The sequence below is a fragment of the Salvelinus fontinalis genome, unplaced genomic scaffold, assembly GCF_029448725.1.
Source record: "Salvelinus fontinalis isolate EN_2023a unplaced genomic scaffold, ASM2944872v1 scaffold_0662, whole genome shotgun sequence".
Classification (NCBI taxonomy): domain Eukaryota; kingdom Metazoa; phylum Chordata; class Actinopteri; order Salmoniformes; family Salmonidae; genus Salvelinus; species Salvelinus fontinalis.
In genome coordinates this window covers 20,838-40,796 of record NW_026600871.1, presented here as the reverse complement: position 1 = coordinate 40,796, position 19,959 = coordinate 20,838, and the positions used below count along the sequence as shown (strand labels likewise).

At 43.7% G+C, this 19,959-nt stretch overlaps 1 protein-coding gene across 1 annotated transcript in view; it reads left to right on the top strand.

Moving 5' to 3' along the window:
• The window catches only part of LOC129846946 (putative uncharacterized protein DDB_G0271982), a 70,997-nt gene extending 51,369 nt beyond the window's left edge, over positions 1 to 19,628 (top strand). Inside the window, exons 3-4 of the mRNA XM_055914760.1 lie at positions 12,416 to 12,452; positions 17,435 to 19,628. Coding sequence (XP_055770735.1) covers positions 12,416 to 12,452; positions 17,435 to 17,943 — 546 coding nt within the window. The 3' untranslated portion in view covers positions 17,944 to 19,628. The remainder of the gene's footprint in view (positions 1 to 12,415; positions 12,453 to 17,434) is intronic.
• Positions 19,629 to 19,959: the final 331 nt, after the last annotated feature.

Here is a 19,959-nt window from a genome sequence, read left to right as displayed (position 1 = left end):
ACCGCGACGCCGGCGCCATTTGGACTTCTAACCCCTTTTAAAGCTACAGACTTCTGGGTGCTATTGGATTAGTAACTTTCTTCTGCATCCATTCGTACCAACCGTTAATGAGTCTGATTAATGGGGGCTGAGCTAGAGCGGTGTTTGTGAGACAAGATCTTTTTACAGAACCATCTATGGAGTCTGAATGGTTTGAGCTTTTAATAGTTTGTAGCTATCTATGAAAAGGAATCTCACGAACACGCAGATGTAACATGTTTTGCTCTATGATGCTCACAAGCTACACGAGTAATTAGAAGGTAATGGGTTCTTCTACATAGAAGATCATAGGAAATCCCAGGACATACTGTCTATAATACTGTAATAAGCTCACATAGTTGCTGTCACAAACTCCACACAGTTGTCACTGGCTAGTTGGATATTAATTTCCCACTGAGAAAACAATTTCTGTACTTACAGCATTCATATAAATTCATATTTTGTCTTTTTTGCTTTGGCAGACCTTGTTTTTTAAATTGTTTCTTGGTCAATAAAACTCATGAATGGAACTGTTTGCCAAAGTGTTTTACATGTATCCCTGGTTCTCCTGAGATGTTGTTGTTGTTAAACACTTCATTTTGATGCTAAATACACTGAATAAAAATATAAATGCAACATGTAAAGTGTTGGTACCATGTTTCATGAGCTGGAGAAAAGAAAATCCCAGAAATGTTCCATACGCACAAAAAGCGTATTTCTCTCAAATGTTGTGCCCAAATTTGTTTACATCCATGTTAGTGAGCATTTCTCCTTTGCCAAGATAATCCATCCACCTGACAGGTGTGGCATATCAAGAAGCTGATTAAACAGCATGCTCATTACACAGGTGCACCTTGTGCTGGGGACAATAAAAGACCAATTTAAAATGTGAAGTTTTGTCACACAACACAATGCCACAGATGTCTCAAGTTTTGAGGGAGCATGCAATTGGAATGCTGGCTGCAGGAATGTCCACCAGAGCTGTTGCCAGAGAATTTAATGTTAATGTATCTACCATGAGCTGCCTCTAATGCCGTTTTAGAGAATTTGGCAGTACTTCCAACCGGCCTCAACTGCAGATCACGTGTAACAGGAGTATTTGTGTGGGAAAATCACACTCTGATTTGCTGGGCCTGGCTCCCCAGTGGGTGGGTCTATGCTCTCCCAGGCCCACCCATGGCTACGCCCCTTCCCAGTCATGTGAAATCCATAGATTAGGACCTAATGAATTTATTTCAATTGACTGATTTTCTTATATGAACTGTAACTCAGTAAAATCTTTGAAATTGTTGCATTTATATATTTTTTCAGTATATAATGGCTGGACATGCAGATTAATGAAAAGCAGATTTGTTTTCTGGGGTCTCAGGGTTAACACCTGACTTTATTTAATATTTAATTTGGCATCTCTGGACTGATGGGGTTAACACCTGACTTTATTTAATATTTAATTTGGCATCTCTGGACTGATGGGGTTAACAACTGACTTTATTTAATATTTAATTTGGCATCTCTGGACTGATGGGGTTAACACCTGACTTTATTTAATATTTAATTTGGCATCTCTGGACTGATGGGGTTAACAACTGACTTTATTTAATATTTAATTTGGCATTTCTGGACTGATAGGGTTAACAACTGACTTTATTTAATATATAATTTGGCATCTCTGGACTGATGGGGTTAACAACTGACTTTATTTAATATATAATTTGGCATCTCTGGACTGATGGGGTTAACAACTGACTTTATTTAATATATAATTTGGCATCTCTGGACTGATGGGGTTAGCAACTGACTTTATTTAATATATAATTTGGCATCTCTGGACTGATGGGGTTAACAACTGACTTTATTTAATATATAATTTGGCATCTCTGGACTGATGGGGTTAGCAACTGACTTTATTTAATATATAATTTGGCATCTCTGGACTGATGGGGTTAACAACTGACTTTATTTAATATTTAATTTGGCATCTCTGGACTGATGGAGTTAACAACTGACTTTATTTAATATATAATTTGGCATCTCTGGACTGATGGGGTTAACACCTGACTTTATTCAGTATTTAATTTGGCATCTCTGGACTGATGGGGTTAACACCTGACTTTATTCAGTATTTAATTTGGCATCTCTGGACTGATGGGGTTAACACCTGACTTTATTCAGTATTTAATTTGGCATCTGTCAGTGTCGGCACAGAATGTTGTTATTCTGCTTGTCTCTGCAGGGAAATCTTGGTTCCGCATCCTAACCCACTTTCTCTAAAAGGCACCCTACTCCCTTTATAGTGCACTACTTATAGTGCACTTCCATATGGATCCTGGTCAAAAGTAGTGCACTATATATAAAATAGAGTGCCATTTTGGACTCAGTACTATTTTTAACATTTCTTTTCTCCCCTGGCGGTCACTGAACCCCCCCCCCCCTCTCCCTCTTCAGATGAAAGCTCAAAAAACAGACAAAGAAAATGGCACTGTGTCTGGGAAAATATGGCTTTCATGTTTTCTCTCTCACATCATATCAGGCAGGAACAAGCTTTCACTTCAGAATGAGATGGGGTGTGATTCTAGACAGATGTAATGGGTCTATTGTGGATTACTCATATACTGTAGTGCATTGACAGTGTCAGGCCTGTTGTATTGTACATATGGGATCTGAATACATTGGCAACACCATGAGCTTATTTATATAGAGCCCACAGTGTTATGTATATAGAGCCCACAGTGTTATTTATGTAGAGCCCACAGTGTTATGTATATAGAGCCCACAGTGTTATGTATATAGAGCCCACAGTGTTATTTATATAGAGCCCACAGTGTTATTTATATAGAGCCCACAGTGTTATTTATGTAGAGCCCACAGTGTTATGTATATAGAGCCCACAGTGTTATGTATATAGAGCCCACAGTGTTATGTATATAGAGCCCACAGTGTTATGTATATAGAGCCCACAGTGTTATTTATATAGAGCCCACAGTGTTATTTATATAGAGCCCGCAGCGTTGTTTATATAGAGCCCATGGTGTTATTTATATAGAGCCCGCAGTGTTATTTATATAGAGCCCACGGTGTTATTTATATAGAGCTAACGGTGTTAGTAATAATAATAATAGTAATAGTAATAATAATAATACTACTACTAATAATAATAAAAATAATACTGCTAATAATAATCATTTGGTGGGTGCTGATATTTGTCCTGTTTCACACGTGTGTATTATACGCATGTGTGAATTGCGTATAAGACACCCTTGGAGAGTAGGGTCACGGCCAGGGTCAGCCATCATCAACGGTGACCCTGGAGCAATTATATAGAGAATAGGGCACTATATAGAGAATAGGGTGCCATTTGGGACATTGCCTTGCATAAAGTGTTATGTGAATGGGAAGTGTTTCAGTTGATAAAGTTCTGTCCTTGTTTAGTATGGATCGTTGTCTGATGTGGTCGGTTCAGAGAGATTCTAATTTCCTATTTCATGTCTGATTAGAATGGAAGTTACGATGGTGTTCATTAGGGAACCCCGTAGCAAAACGTTTTTCATCGGAAAACAACAAACGATAAATGTCTTATTGGACAAGTTTAGGTGCTACTACCCGTTTAAACTTTGTTGCGGACTGTTTTCTTCCGTTTCGTGCCTCATAAACGTGACCCGGGTCATGATGTTCCCCCAGACCCCTGTGATAGTCTATATTGAGAAATCTGTTTTTCCACCAAGTTCTTAATGGCTTTTTAAACTGGAAACAAGTCAGAGGAAGTGTTTGACAAGGTGCCAAGGCAAGCAGATGTGTATCTGTGATCTATCCATCACCCCTCTCTCTAAATTAATCATCCATCACAACTCCCTATAACTGTATCATCCATCACCCCTCTCTCTAAATGAATCATCCATCACCCCTCTCTCTAAATTAATCATCCATCACAACTCCCTATAACTGTATCATCCATCACCCCTTTCTCTAAATTAATCATGCATCACAACTCCCTATAACTGTATCATCCATCACCCCTCTCTCTAAATGAATCATCCATCACTCCTCTCTCTTAATGAATCATCCATCACCCCTCTCTCTGAATGAATCATCCATCACCCCTCTCTCTAAATGAATCATCCATCACTCCTCTCTCTTAATGAATCATCCATCACCCCTCTCTCTGAATGAATCATCCATCACCCCTCTCTCTAACGGTGTCATCCATCACTCCTCTCTCTGAATTAATCATCCATCACAACTCCCTATAACTGTATCATCCATCACCCCTCTCTATAACTGTATCATCCATCACTCCTCTCTCTAACTGTATCATCCATCACTCCTCTCTATAACTGTATCATCCATCACCCCTCTCTCTAACTGTATCATCCATCACCCTTCTCTCTAACTGTATCATCCATCACTCCTCTCTAACTGTATCATCCATCACCCCTCTCTCTAACTGTATCATCCATCACTCCTCTCTATAACTGTATCATCCATCACTCCTCTCTCTAACTGTATCATCCATCACCCCTCTCTCTAACTGTATCATCCATCACTCCTCTCTCTAACTGTATCATCCATCACCTCTCTAACTGTATCATCCATCACCTCTCTAACTGTATCATCCATCACTCCTCTCTCTAACTGTATCATCCATCACTCCTCTCTCTATAACTGTATCATCCATCACCCCTCTCTATAACTGTATCATCCATCACTCCTCTCTCTAACTGTATCATCCATCACTCCTCTCTCTAACTGTATCATCCATCACCCCTCTCTAACTGTATCATCCATCACCCCTCTCTATAACTGTATCATCCATCACCCCTCTCTATAACTGTATCATCCATCACTCCTCTCTATAACTGTATTATCCATCACTCCTCTCTATAACTGTATCATCCATCACCCCTCTCTATAACTGTATCATCCATCACCCCTCTCTATAACTGTATCATCCATCACTCCTCTCTATAACTGTATCATCCATCACTCCTCTCTCTAACTGTATCATCCATCACTCCTCTCTCTAACTGTATCATCCATCACTCCTCTCTCTATAACTGTATCATCCATCACCCCTCTCTATAACTGTATCATCCATCACCCCTCTCTATAACTGTATCATCCATCACCCCTCTCTATAACTGTATCATCCATCACTCCTCTCTATAACTGTATCATCCATCACTCCTCTCTATAACTGTTTCATCCATCACTCCTCTCTCTAACTGTATCATCCATCACTCCTCTCTCTAACTGTATCATCCATCACTCCTCTCTCTAACTGTATCATCCATCACCCCTCTCTATAACTGTATCATCCATCACCTCTCTATAACTGTATCATCCATCACCTCTCTCTAACTGTATCATCCATCACCCCTCTTTATAACTGTATCATCCCTCACTCCTCTCTCTATAACTGTATCATCCATCACCCCTCTCTCTAACTGTATCATCCATCACCCCTCTCTCTAACTGTATCATCCATCACCCCTCTCTATAACTGTATCATCCATCACCCCTCTCTATAACTGTATCATCCATCACCCCTCTCTATAACTGTATCATCCATCACCTCTCTATAACTATATCATCCATCACCCCTCTCTATAACTGTATCATCCATCACCCCTCTCTATAACTGTATCATCCATCACTCCTCTCTATAACTGTATTATCCATCACTCCTCTCTATAACTGTATCATCCATCACCCCTCTCTATAACTGTATCATCCATCACCCCTCTCTATAACTGTATCATCCATCACTCCTCTCTATAACTGTATCATCCATCACTCCTCTCTCTAACTGTATCATCCATCACTCCTCTCTCTAACTGTATCATCCATCACTCCTCTCTCTATAACTGTATCATCCATCACCCCTCTCTATAACTGTATCATCCATCACCCCTCTCTATAACTGTATCATCATCACTCCTCTCTATAACTGTATCATCCATCACTCCTCTCTATAACTGTTTCATCCATCACTCCTCTCTCTAACTGTATCATCCATCACTCCTCTCTCTAACTGTATCATCCATCACCCCTCTCTATAACTGTATCATCCATCACCTCTCTATAACTGTATCATCCATCACCTCTCTCTAACTGTATCATCCATCACCCCTCTTTATAACTGTATCATCCCTCACTCCTCTCTCTATAACTGTATCATCCATCACCCCTCTCTCTAACTGTATCATCCATCACCCCTCTCTCTAACTGTATCATCCATCACCCCTCTCTATAACTGTATCATACATCACCCCTCTCTATAACTGTATCATCCATCACCCCTCTCTATAACTGTATCATCCATCACCTCTCTATAACTATATCATCCATCACCCCTCTCTATAACTGTATCATCCATCACCCCTCTCTATAACTGTATCATCCATCACCTCTCTATAACTGTATCATCCATCACCCCTCTCTCTAACTGTATCATCCATCACCCCTCTCTCTAACTGTATCATCCATCACCCCTCTCTCTAACTGTATCATCCATCACCCCTCTCTCTAACTGTATCATCCATCACCCCTCTCTCTAACTGTATCATCCATCACCCCTCTCTATAACTGTATCATCCATCACCTCTCTAACTGTATCATCCATCACTCCTCTCTCTAACTGTATCATCCATCACTCCTCTCTCTAACTGTATCATCCATCACTCCTCTCTCTATAACTGTATCATCCATCACTCCTCTCTCTATAACTGTATCATCCATCACTCCTCTCTCTATAACTGTATCATCCATCACTCCTCTCTCTAACTGTATCATCCATCACTCCTCTCTCTAACTGTATCATCCATCACCCCTCTCTATAACTGTATCATCCTTCACTCCTCTCTATAACTGTATCATCCATCACTCCTCTCTATAACTGTATCATCCATCACCTCTCTCTATAACTGTATCATCCATCACCCCTCTCTATAACTGTATCATCCATCACCCCTCTCTATAACTGTATCATCCATCACTCCTCTCTATAACTGTATCATCCATCACCCCTCTCTATAACTGTATCATCCTTCACTCCTCTCTATAACTGTATCATCCATCACCCCTCTCTATAACTGTATCATCCATCACCCCTCTCTATAACTGTATCATCCATCACCCCTCTCTATAACTGTATCATCCTTCACTCCTCTCTATAACTGTATCATCCATCACTCCTCTCTATAACTGTATCATCCATCACCTCTCTCTATAACTGTATCATCCATCACCCCTCTCTATAACTGTATCATCCATCACCCCTCTCTATAACTGTATCATCCATCACCCCTCTCTATAACTGTATCATCCATCACCCCTCTCTATAACTGTATCATCCATCACCCCTCTCTATAACTGTATCATCCATCACCCCTCTCTATAACTGTATCATCCATCACCCTTCTCTATAACTGTATCATCCATCACTCCTCTCTATAACTGTATCATCCATCAGCCCTCTCTCTAACTGTATCATCCATCACTCCTCTCTCTATAACTGTATCATCCATCACCCCTCTCTATAACTGTATCATCCATCACCCCTCTCTATAACTGTATCATCCATCACTCCTCTCTCTATAACTGTATCATCCATCACCCCTCTCTATAACTGTATCATCCATCACCCCTCTCTATAACTGTATCATCCATCACTCCTCTCTCTATAACTGTATCATCCATCACCCCTCTCTCTAATGTATCATTCATCACCCCTCTCTATAACGCTATCATTAACCACAAGATGTCCTTTGAACTCGTCTTAGCTGGCCTTGTGCTTTATCGCTAAACAGGTAGTTGATGGGACTGACCATGTAGCAAAACATATTGAGCTGCAGAGAGACAATGTACTCACCGCTCAGTCAGCTTTGATTGAATTAAAAAGCCAATCTAAGGCCGCTTGCCTCTAAAGCTTTATTAATCAAAGCTGATCCACCCCTCGCCTTTCTCTAATCAGCTCTCCTTGTATGGGTCCTGGTCAACAATAGTGTTCTATAATGGTAATGGGATGCCATTAGGAACACAGCCTCAGTGTACATACTCTCAACCTATTACAGCACAGCTGTGGCCTCTCCCTGAGGCCAGAGCCAATGGAATGCACCGGTTGCTATTTGTTCTCTTGACGGGCGGGGATGGGGGGGGGCGATTGGTGCTTAGCGGGAGACACGCTCAACCCGCCCACCCAGTGCTGTGTGTTGTCTCTGGATGATCCCCCCTCATCCCTGGTACTCCTGTAATCTCTGCTAATCCAGGCTGCTCCCGGTGTGTGTGGATTGTGGTCGGCGCCACTGGTGTGTGTGCGTGCATATGTTCATTTGTCACTGGGTGTTATGTTACCCCACCCCTTCTGGTGACCTGAGCAGACTCCTCCTCCTCATCCATTCAGTCACCCTGCTTTTGTCAGTATGGTGTTGTGGTCTGTTGTCAGTGTGGTGTTGTCAGTATGGTGTTGTGGTCTGTTGTCAGTATGGTGTTGTGGTCTGTTGTCAGTATGATGTTGTCAGTATGGTGTTGTGGTCTGTTGTCAGTATGATGTTGTCAGTGTGGTGTTGTAGTCTGTTGTCAGTATGGTGTTGTGGTCTGTTGTCAGTATGATGTTGTCAGTGTGGTGTTGTGATCTGTTGTCAGTATGGTGCTGTGGTCTGTTGTCAGTATGGTGTTGTGGTCTGTTGTCAGTGTGGTGTTGTCAGTATGGTGTTGTGGTCTGTTGTCAGTATGGTGTTGTGGTCTGTTGTCAGTATGATGTTGTCAGTATGGTGTTGTGGTCTGCTGTCAGTGTGGTGTTGTGATCTGTTGTCAGTGTGGTGTTGTGGTCTGTTGTCAGTATGGTGTTGTCAGTGGTGTTGTGGTCTGTTGTCAGTGTGGTGTTGTCAGTATGGTGTTGTGATCTGTTGCCTGTATGGTGTTGCCTGTATGGTGTTGTGATCTGTTGCCTGTATGGTGTTGTCAGTGTGGTGTTGTGGTCTGTTGTCAGTATGGTGTTGTCAGTATGGTGTTGTGATCTGTTGTCAGTATGATGTTGTCAGTATGGTGTTGGGGTCTGCTGTCAGTATGGTGTTGCCTGTATGGTGTTGTGATCTGTTGCCTGTATGGTGTTGCCTGTATGGTGTTGTGATCTGTTGCCTGTATGGTGTTGTCAGTGTGGTGTTGTGGTCTGTTGTCAGTATGGTGTTGTCAGTGTGGTGTTGTGGTCTGTTGTCAGTATGGTGTTGTCAGTATGGTGTTGTGGTCTGTTGTCAGTATGGTGTTGTCAGTATGGTGTTGTGATCTGTTGTCAGTATGATGTTGTCAGTATGGTGTTGGGGTCTGCTGTCAGTATGGTGTTGTGGTCTGTTGTCACTATGGTGCTGTGGTCTGCTGTCAGTGTGGTGTTGTGATCTGTTGTCAGTGTGGTGTTGTAGTCTGTTGTCAGTATGGTGTTGTCAGTATGGTGTTGTGGTCTGTTGTCAGTAGGGTATTGTGGTCTGTTGTCACTATGGTGCTGTGGTCTGCTGTCAGTATGGTGTTGTCAGTATGGTGTTGTCAGTGGTGTTTTGGTCTGTTGTCAGTGTGGTGTTGTGATCTGTTGTCAGTGTGGTGTTGTAGTCTGTTGTCAGTGTGGTGTTGTAGTCTGTTGTCAGTGTGGTGTTGTAGTCTGTTGTCAGTGTGGTGTTGTCAGTATGGTGTTGTGGTCTGTTGTCAGTGTAGTGTTGTGATCTGTTGCCTGTATGGTGTTGTCAGTATGGTGTTGTTGTCAGTGTGGTGTTGTAGTCTGTTGTCAGTGTGTTGTTGTCAGTATGGTGTTGTGGTCTGTTGTCAGTATGGTGTTGTGATCTGTTTTCAGTATGGTGTCAGTAGGGTGTTGTCAGTATGGTGTTGTGATCTGTTGCCTGTATGGTGTTGTGATCTGTTGCCTGTATGGTGTTGTCAGTATGGTGTTGTGGTCTGTTGTCAGTGTGGTGTTGTGTTGTGATCTGTTGTCAGTGTGGTGCTGTGGTCTGTTGTTAGTATGGTGTTGTGGTCTGTTGTCAGTATGGTGTTGTGGTCTGTTGTCAGTATGGTGTTGTGGTCTGTTGTCAGTATGGTGCTGTCAGTAGGGTGTTGTGGTCTGTTGTCCGTATGGTGTTGTGGTCTGTTATCAGTAGGGTGTTGTGGTCTGTTGTCAGTATGGTGTTGTGGTCTGTTGTCAGTATGGTGTTGTGGTCTGTTGTCAGTATGGTGCTGTGGTCTGTTGTCAGTATGGTGTTGTCAGTAGGGTGTTGTGGTCTGTTGTCAGTAGGGTGTTGTGGTCTGTTGTCAGTAGGGTGTTTTGGTCTGTTGTCAGTATGGTGTTTTGGTCTGTTGTCAGTATGGTGTTTTGGTCTGTTGTCAGTATGGTGTTTTGGTCTGTTGTCAGTATGGTGTTTTGGTCTGGTGTCAGTATGGTGTTTTGGTCTGGTGTCAGTATGGTGTTTTGGTCTGTTGTCAGTATGGTGTTGTGGTCTGTTGTCAGTATGGTGTTGTCAGTATGGTGTTGTGGTCTGTTGTCAGTATGGTGCTGTCAGTGTGGTGTTGTCTGTTGTCAATGTGGTGTTGTGATTTGTTGTCAATGTGATGTTGTGGTCTGTTGTCAGTGTGATGTTGTGGTTGGTTGTCAGTGTGATGTTGTGGTCGGTTGTCAGAATGGTGTTGTGGTCTGTGTGGTGTTGTGGTCTGTTGTCAGTGTGGTGTTGTCAGTATGGTGTTGTGGTCTGTTGTCAGTATGGTGCTGTCAGTGTAGTGTTGTGGTCTGTTGTCAGTATGGTGCTGTCAGTAGGGTGTTGTGGTCTGTTGTCCGTATGGTGTTGTCAGTAGGGTGTTGTGGTCTGTTGTCAGTATGGTGTTGTGGTCTGTTGTCAGTATGGTGTTGTCAGTAGAGTGTTGTGGTCTGTTGTCAGTATGGTGTTGTGAACTGTTGTCAGTGTGGTGTTGTGTGGTGTTGTGGTCTGTTGTCAGTGTGGTGTTGTGGTCTGTTGTCAGTATGGTTTTGTGGTCTGTTGTCAGTATGGTGTTGTCAGTATGGTGTTGTGGTCTGTTGTCAGTATGGTGTTGTCAGTATGGTGCTGTGGTCTGTTGTCAGTATGGTTTTGTCAGTAGGGTGTTGTGGTCTCTTGTCAGTAGGGTGTTGTCAGTATGGTGTTGTCAGTATGGTGTTGTGGTCTGTTGTCAGTATGGTGTTGTCAGTATGGTGTTGTGGTCTGTTGTCAGTATGGTGTTGTCAGTATGGTGCTGTCAGTAGGGTGTTGTGGTCTGTTGTCAGTATGGTATTGTCAGTAGGGTGTTGTGGTCGTTTGTCAGTATGGTGTTTTGGTCTGTTGTCAGTATGGTGTTGTCAGTTGGGTGTTGTCAGTAGGGTGTTGTGGTCTGTTGTCAGTATGGTGTTGGGATCTGTTGTCAGTGTGGTGTTGGGATCTGTTGTCAGTGTGGTGTTGTCAGTATGGTGTTGTGATCTGTTGTCAGTATGGTGTTGTCAGTATGGTGTTGTGGTCTGTTGTCAGTATGGTGTTGTCAGTATGGTGCTGTCAGTAGGGTGTTGTCAGTATGGTGTTGTGGTCTGTTGTCAGTATGGTGCTGTCAGTAGGGTGTTGTCAGTATGGTGTTGTGGTCTGTTGTCAGTATGGTGTTGTCAGTATGGTGTTGTCAGTATGGTGTTGTCAGTATGGTGCTGTCAGTATGATGTTGTCAGTATGGTGTTGTGGTCTGTTGTCAGTATGGTGTTGTGGTCTGTTGTCAGTATGGTGCTGTCAGTATGGTGTTGTGGTCTGTTGTCAGTTTGGTGTTGTCAGTATGGTGTGTTCAGTAGGGTGTTGTGTTTATTTATTTTTTACTAACGTCTGTTCTCTTTTTTTGTCTTTTGTCTTCTTCTTTTTCATCATCCTCTGTTTCTGCTGCTGTGTCCTTCACCACCACCACTGCTGCACACAAACTGACCAACATCACTCTGGTCACCTTGGCCACTTGACTACCTGGATGGACTCCCTACCTCCCTCCCTCTTTCCCCCTCTTTCTGCCCTCTCTCTCTCTCACCCATCTCTCTCTCCCCATCTCGCTCTCGCTCCCCACCTCTCTCGCTCCCCATCTCTCTCTCTCACCCATCTCTCGCTCTCTCACCCATCTCTCTCTCTCTCACCCATCTCTCTCTCGCTCCCCATCTCTCTCGCTCCCCATCTCTCTTGCTCCCCATCTCTCTCGCTCCCCATCTCTCTCGCTCCCCATCTCTCTCGCTCCCCATCTCTCTCGCTCCCCATCTCTCTCGCTCCCCACCTCTCTCGCTCCCCACCTCTCTCGCTCCCCATCTCTCTCTCTCACCCATCTCTCGCTCTCTCATCCATCTCTCTCTCTCTCTCCCCCATCTCTGTCTGCCTGTCCGCACCCTTCCCCATACCAGCTCCATGCAGAGATCAGAGAGCACCCCACCACATCAGGTAAGCCACTGACCTTTGGAAGGGACAGGAAGGGGTGAGGAGGCGGGAGATTAGGGGTGAGGCAGGGGTGAGAATGCTCACAGGGGGCAACAGGCTCACGTCCTCCAACTCAACACCTCAATAGGACAGGGATGCATTGGAAGGTCGTATTACAGTAGCCAGTAGTTTGTGTTTATCTTAAATGGATGTCATGAATTCCAAGTTATAGGAAAGGATTTCTCTGGGTAGGCTGAAGTTTGGAGTGGGTGAAAGTTGTCTGTAACTCTGATATTGTTCATCACATGTATGGCTGAGCAGTGCTGATCTAGTTTCACACTAGCTTTACGGTTCTACAGTGCCCTGTTTTGGTGAGCCACAATATTTCCAATAGTCACTGACTCACTGAAATGTCACTTGCAGTTGTTGAGTTCACTATCTAGGCCTACGGCTGGCTGTGTCCCGTATGGCGTTGACTTTCTTAGTGAAGGCGTTGACTTTCTTAGTGAAGGCGTTGACTTTCTCAGTGAAGGCGTTGACTTTCTCAGTGAAGGCGTTGACTTTCTCAGTGAAGGCGTTGACTTTCTCAGTGAAGGCGTTGACTTTCTCAGTGAAGGCGTTGACTTTCTCAGTGAAGGCGTTGACTTTCTCAGTGAAGGCGTTGACTTTCTCAGTGAAGGCGTTGACTTTCCTAGGGATGGCGTTGAGTTTCCTAGGGGTGGCATTGCGACTGTTATACAGAGATGAGCAGTTTACAGAGGAGTAGAGAGTGGGGTGATGTGTCCTATAAAGAGCATTGGTGGCAAATCTGATGGCCGAATTGTAAAGAACATGTAGCTGCTCGAGAGCACCCTTACCTGCCGACTGGTGCACTGTAACAGTAGACTGCTGCATTAAGACTCACTGGAAACCTTATTGACTGCTTCACTGTAACAGTAGACTGCCTCACTGTAACAGTAGACTGCTGCATTAAGACTCACTGGAAACCTTATTGACTGCTTCACTGTAACAGTAGACTGCCTCACTGTAACAGTAGGCTGCTTCACTAAGACTGACTGGAAATCTTATTGACTGGTGGACTGTAACAGTAGACTGCTTCACTGTAACAGTAGACTGCTGCATTAAGACTCACTGGAAACCTTATTGACTGCTTCACTGTAACAGTAGACTGCTGCACCAAGATTCACTGGAAACCTTATTGACTGCTTCACTGTAACAGTAGACTGCTTCACTGTAACAGTAGACTGCTGCATTAAGACTCACTGGAAACCTTATTGACTGCTTCACTGTAACAGTAGACTGCTGCACCAAGATTCACTGGAAACCTTATTAACTTGTGGACTGTAACGGTAGACTGCTGCACTGTAACAGTAGACTGCTGCACCAAGATTCACTGGAAACCTTATTGACTGCTTCACTGTAACAGTAGACTGCTGCACTAAGACTCACTGGAAACCTTATTGACTGCTTCACTGTAACAGTAGACTGCTGCACCAAGATTCACTGGAAACCTTATTGACTGCTTCGCTGTAACAGTAGACTGCTGCACTGTAACAGTAGACTGCTGCACTAAGACTCACTGGAAACCTTATTGACTGCTTCACTGTAACAGTAGACTGCTGCACTGTAACAGTAGACTGCTGCACTAAGACTCACTGGAAACCTTATTGACTGCTTCACTGTAACAGTAGACTGCTGCACTAAGATTCACTGGAAACCTTATTGACTGCTTCACTGTAACAGTAGACTGCTGCACTGTAACAGTAGACTGCTGCACTAAGACTCACTGGAAACCTTATTGACTGCTTCACTGTAACAGTAGACTGCTGCACTGTAACAGTAGACTGCTGCACTAAGACTCACTGGAAACCTTATTGACTGCTTCACTGTAACAGTAGACTGCTGCACTAAGATTCACTGGAAACCTTATTGACTGCTTCACTGTAACAGTAGACTGCTGCACTAAGACTCACTGGAAACCTTATTGACTGCTTCACTGTAACAGTAGACTGCTGCACCAAGATTCACTGGAAACCTTATTGACTGCTTCACTGTAACAGTAGACTGCTGCACTGTAACAGTAGACTGCTGCACTAAGACTCACTGGAAACCTTATTGACTGCTTCACTGTAACAGTAGACTGCTGCACTGTAACAGTAGACTGCTTCACTAAGATTCACTGGAAACCTTATTGACTGGTGGACTGTAACAGTAGACTGCTTCACTAAGACTCACTGGAAACCTTATTGACTGGTGGACTGTAACAGTAGACTGCTTCACTGTAACAGTAGACTGCTGCACTAAGACTCACTGGAAACCTTATTGACTGGTGGACTGTAACAGTAGACTGCTGCACTAAGACTCACTGGAAACCTTATTGACTGCTTCACTGTAACAGTAGACTGCTGCACTGTAACAGTAGACTGCTTCACTGTAACAGTAGACTGCTGCACTAAGATTCACTGGAAACCTTATTGACTGCTTCACTGTAACAGTAGACTGCTGCACTAAGACTCACTGGAAACCTTAGAGTGAATTTTCCCTTTAAGGGCGCTACTAGATGGTTTCTCTGTGCATTTCCCCTTTAAGAGCGCTAATAGATGGTTTCTCTGTGCATTTTCCCTTTAAGAGCGCTACTAGATCGTTTCTCAGTGGATTTTCCCTTTAAGTGCGCTACTAGATAGTTTCTCAGTGGATTTTCCCTTTAAGGGTGCTACTAGATAGTTTCTCAGTGGATTTTCCCTTTAAGTGCGCTACTAGATAGTTTCTCAGTGGATTTTCCCTTTAAGAGCGCTACTAGATAGTTTCTCAGTGGATTTTCCCTTTAAGAGCGCTACTAGATAGTTTCTCAGTGGATTTTCCCTTTAAGGGCGCTACTAGATCGTTTCTCAGTGGATTTTCCCTTTAAGGGTGCTACTAGATCGTTTCTCAGTGGATTTTCCCTTTAAGAGCGCTACTAGATAGTTTCTCAGTGGATTTTCCCTTTAAGAGCGCTACTAGATCGTTTCTCAGTGGATTTTCCCTTTAAGAGCGCTACTAGATAGTTTCTCAGTGGATTTTCCCTTTAAGTGCGCTACTAGATAGTTTCTCAGTGGATTTTCCCTTTAAGAGCGCTACTAGATCGTTTCTCAGTGGATTTTCCCTTTAAGGGCGCTACTGGATAGTTTCTCAGTGGATTTTCCCTTTAAGAGCGCTACTAGATAGTTTCTCAGTGGATTTTCCCTTTAAGAGCGCTACTAGATAGTTTCTCAGTGGATTTTCCCTTTAAGAGCGCTACTAGATCGTTTCTCAGTGGATTTTCCCTTTAAGGGTGCTACTAGATCGTTTCTCAGTGGATTTTCCCTTTAAGTGCGCTACTAGATAGTTTCTCAGTGGATTTTCCCTTTAAGAGCGCTACTAGATCGTTTCTCAGTGGATTTTCCCTTTAAGGGCGCTACTGGATAGTTTCTCAGTGGATTTTCCCTTTAAGAGCGCTACTAGATCGTTTCTCAGTGGATTTTCTCTTTAAGGGTGCTACTAGATAGTTTCTCAGTGGATTTTCCCTTTAAGAGCGCTACTAGATAGTTTCTCAGTGGATTTTCCCTTTAAGGGCGCTACTAGATGGTTTCTCTGCATTTCCCCTTTAAGAGCGCTAATAGATGGTTTCTCTGTGCTTTTTCCCTTTAAGAGCGCTAATAGATGGTTTCTCTGTGCATTTTCCCTTTAAGAGCGCTACTAGATAGTTTCTCAGTGGATTTTCCCTTTAAGAGCGCTACTAGATAGTTTCTCAGTGGATATTCCCTTTAAGAGTGCTACTAGATAGTTTCTCAGTGGATTTTCCCTTTAAGAGCGCTACTAGATCGTTTCTCAGTGGATTTTCCCTTTAAGAGCGCTACTAGATCGTTTCTCAGTGGATTTTCCCTTTAAGGGTGCTACTGGATAGTTTCTCCGTGGATTTTCCCTTTAAGGGTGCTACTAGATCGTTTCTCCGTGGATTTTCCCTTTAAGGGCGCTACTAGATCGTTTCTCAGTGGATTTTCCCTTTAAGAGCGCTACTAGATAGTTTCTCAGTGGATTTTCCCTTTAAGTGTGCTACTAGATAGTTTCTCAGTGGATTTTCCCTTTAAGAGCGCTACTAGATCGTTTCTCTGGATTTTCCCTTTAAGAGCGCTACTAGATAGTTTCTCAGTGGATTTTCCCTTTAAGAGCGCTACTAGATAGTTTCTCAGTGGATTTTCCCTTTAAGAGCGCTACTAGATGGTTTCTCAGTGGATTTTCCCTTTAAGAGCGCTACTAGATAGTTTCTCTGGATTTCCCCTTTAAGAGCGCTACTAGATCGTTTCTCTGGATTTTCCCTTTAAGAGCGCTACTAGATGGTTTCTCAGTGGATTTTCCCTTTAAGGGTGCTACTAGGCACAATGTGTTCTCTACCTAGGATGTTATTAATTAAATATGCTGTATGTGCTTCACATACACTAAACCAAATCTAGTTAACCCTTAGCCATAGAGTTAAGAAGTGTTCGTACTATACTGAGATATTCTCTGTATTATTATATTTTAATGCTGCAGGGTGACGTTTTCACTAGGTACAGATCTAGGATCACCTTAACCGTTAGTGGGGAAATGCAACTCTAGGGGCAACTTCACCCGACTCCTCGTTAGATGGAATCTTTGCAGCCGTGCCACTAGAGGGCACCGTGTAGTCATCATCTGTCATCACCAGTGAGGGAGGAGAACCTCTGCTGCTCAGCCTGTTGGTCAGCAGATAGAAATGAATATCTCTCTCTCTCTCACCCTTTTCTCACTCTCTCTCTCTATTTCCCTTTTCTCCCCCCCTCTCTCTCTTTCCCTTTTCTCCCTCTCACTCTCTCTCTCCCTTTTCTCCCTCTCTCTCTCTCCCTTTTCTCCCTCTCTCTCGCTTTCCCTTTTCTCCCCCTCACTCTCTCCCCCCCTCTCTCTCTCTCCCTTTCCCTTTTCTCCCTCTCTCTCTCTTTCTCTCTCTCTCTCTTTCTTTCTCGCTTTTCCAGCTGCCTTAATTCCCAGTGATGACCCCGTCCTATTGACCCCAGGGAGGATGAGCCAGCGAAGCCAGGGGAAGGAGCGAGAGAAGAGGGAGGAAAAGGAGCGAGAGAAGGAGAAGGAGCGACAGAAGAGGGAGGAGAAGGAGCGAGAGAAGAGGGAGGAGAAGAGGGAGGAGAAGGAGCGAGAGAAGAGGGAGGAGAAGGAGCGAGAGAAGAGGGAGGAGAAGGAGCGAGAGAAGAGGGAGGAGAAGGAGCGAGAGAAGAGGGAGGAGAAGGAGCGAGAGAAGAGGGAGGAGAAGAGGGAGGAGAAGGAGCGAGAGAAGAGGGAGGAGAAGAGGGAGGAGAAGGAGCGAGAGAAGAGGGAGGAGAAGGAGCGAGAGGAGAAGAAGGAGAAGGATGGGAGCCTCCACACCCCCAGCAGAGATCACCTCGCCAGCCCCTCTTCCCTCAGCCCAGGGCTCAGCTACACCCATGGTAAGACCACCTTCTTCTTCCAGGCACACGTTGCCCTCTAAGCACAGACCCAGGGTCAGGTGTCTCTCAACCTCTGTACTAACCTCAATATTCCTGAACCACAGTGTCCTCTGGAGGTTGATGGGCTCTGCTAGGCACCATGCAACCTTCAGGGTTGAAGCATATACCACGGGAAGCCCAGAGGTTACCAATGCTCTAAGCAAAAGGATCTGATGTTTTTATTTGAGACTTGTATATGACAAGGCATGGTTGTGTTTTAAGGTGGCTTGGGAAGGTTTTTACCCTCCAAATGTCAAAAATAGTTCATCCTACACTACTTTCCTTCTGGGATGTTCCATTATCTACCACCAGGGGGAGCAGAAGCTAAAAGGAAAAACAACATGTTTTCTCTACTCATTCTAGAGCACCTTTCAAATCAAATGTGTCTGCATTCTATCAGAACAAGCAACACTTCTCTCAAAAGAGACCTGAGTGGTGCGGTCGGGGGGACTTCTACAACTGGCTAACCAGTCGTTGCACAAAAGGAAATCATTCTGGGATAGAACCATAATAATAAAAAACCCTGCTTTGAGTATATGAAGGTAGATGGTTGCAGTGATATTGATAGTACCTAGACCTCTATACAGCTCTGGGATGTAGGCTGGTAAATGACAGAAATTACTTTTATTAGCCAATACATCCAGTGTTATTTTCCTAGTGTCAGTTTCTCAGTTGTGGTTGTTGCTGGTTTGCTCTTCTGAGTATAAGAATGTAGGCTGAGCGCTTCACAGGTAATGCCGTCCCAAAGGGCAGAGCATCCAATAAGGATGAAAGGCTGGGAGGCAACAATGCCGGGGATCTGTATCCTTCATTCAGTTTGAACAGACAGGCGGTGAACACGTGTGACGGCCGTCGTGACATTTACCAGTCTGTTGTTGGTCCAACGTCACCATACCCTCCGTTTATCATGACACCACATTGGATGCATCCCAAATGGCACACTATTCTCTATTTAGTGCCATAGTAGTGCACTAAATGGGACGCAGCCATTAACTCTCTCATATTGCGTTCTCCGGATATCGTTTATTCAGAGGCATCAGACTATCCGTAGAGCTAGTCATGGTGGTCTTCTTAAGGTCTCACAATTTGGAATATTTCCTGCTGTTCAATGGCCATTTCAACTGTTAATTCTTGAAGAATATAACTTAGAAATGCCTTTTGACCTTCGTACAGCCGTCTCATCATATCAGAACCCTGCATTAAAGGTACCATTGCACCATTGTTTATGTGTTTCATTTTGTTGTCTTTGGAAACAAGCGATGTAGTCTACAGCTTCAAAGTAAGTTTCAACTATTATGTTGTGCTCATGGACTGTCTGCCCCTGGTGGGGCTGCCGTCAGGCTGAAACATAAACTCCTGATTGGGGCTTTAAAGGCCAAAAAGTCCCTCCCCTCTTTAGATTCTGCCAAGTGTTCCTACTTACTTGAAAGAGGGGATGTGAATTCCTATCCTAGTTCCACAACAAACGTTCTCTGTGAGAAGAATATGGTTCAGATAGGATCAACTCTGAAGCCATCGCAACTCTTAAGCCCTGGTCCAGGTTTCCATGGTAACCCCCACTGCCTCAAGTAGCCTCTTTATATTGTGAGAGAAATGATGCTGTATTGGTCTCAAACAGTGTTGTATTGTGAGGGAAATGATGCTGTATTGGTCTCCAACAGTGTTGTATTGTGAGAGAAATTATGCTGTATTGGTCTTAAACAGTGTTGTATTGTGAGGAAATGATGCTGTATTGGTCTCAAACAGTGTTGTATTGTGAGGGAAATGATGCTGGATTGGTCTCCAACAGTGTTGTATTGTGAGGGAAATGATGCTGTATTGGTCTCCAACAGTGTTGTATTGTGAGGGAAATGATGCTGTATTGGTCTCAAACAGTGTTGTATTGTGAGGGAAATGATGCTGTATTAGTCTCAAACAGTGTTGTATTGTGAGGGAAATTATGCTGTATTGGTCTCAAACAGTGTTGTATTGTGAGGGAAATGATGCTGTATTGGTCTCAAACAGTGTTGTGTGGATCA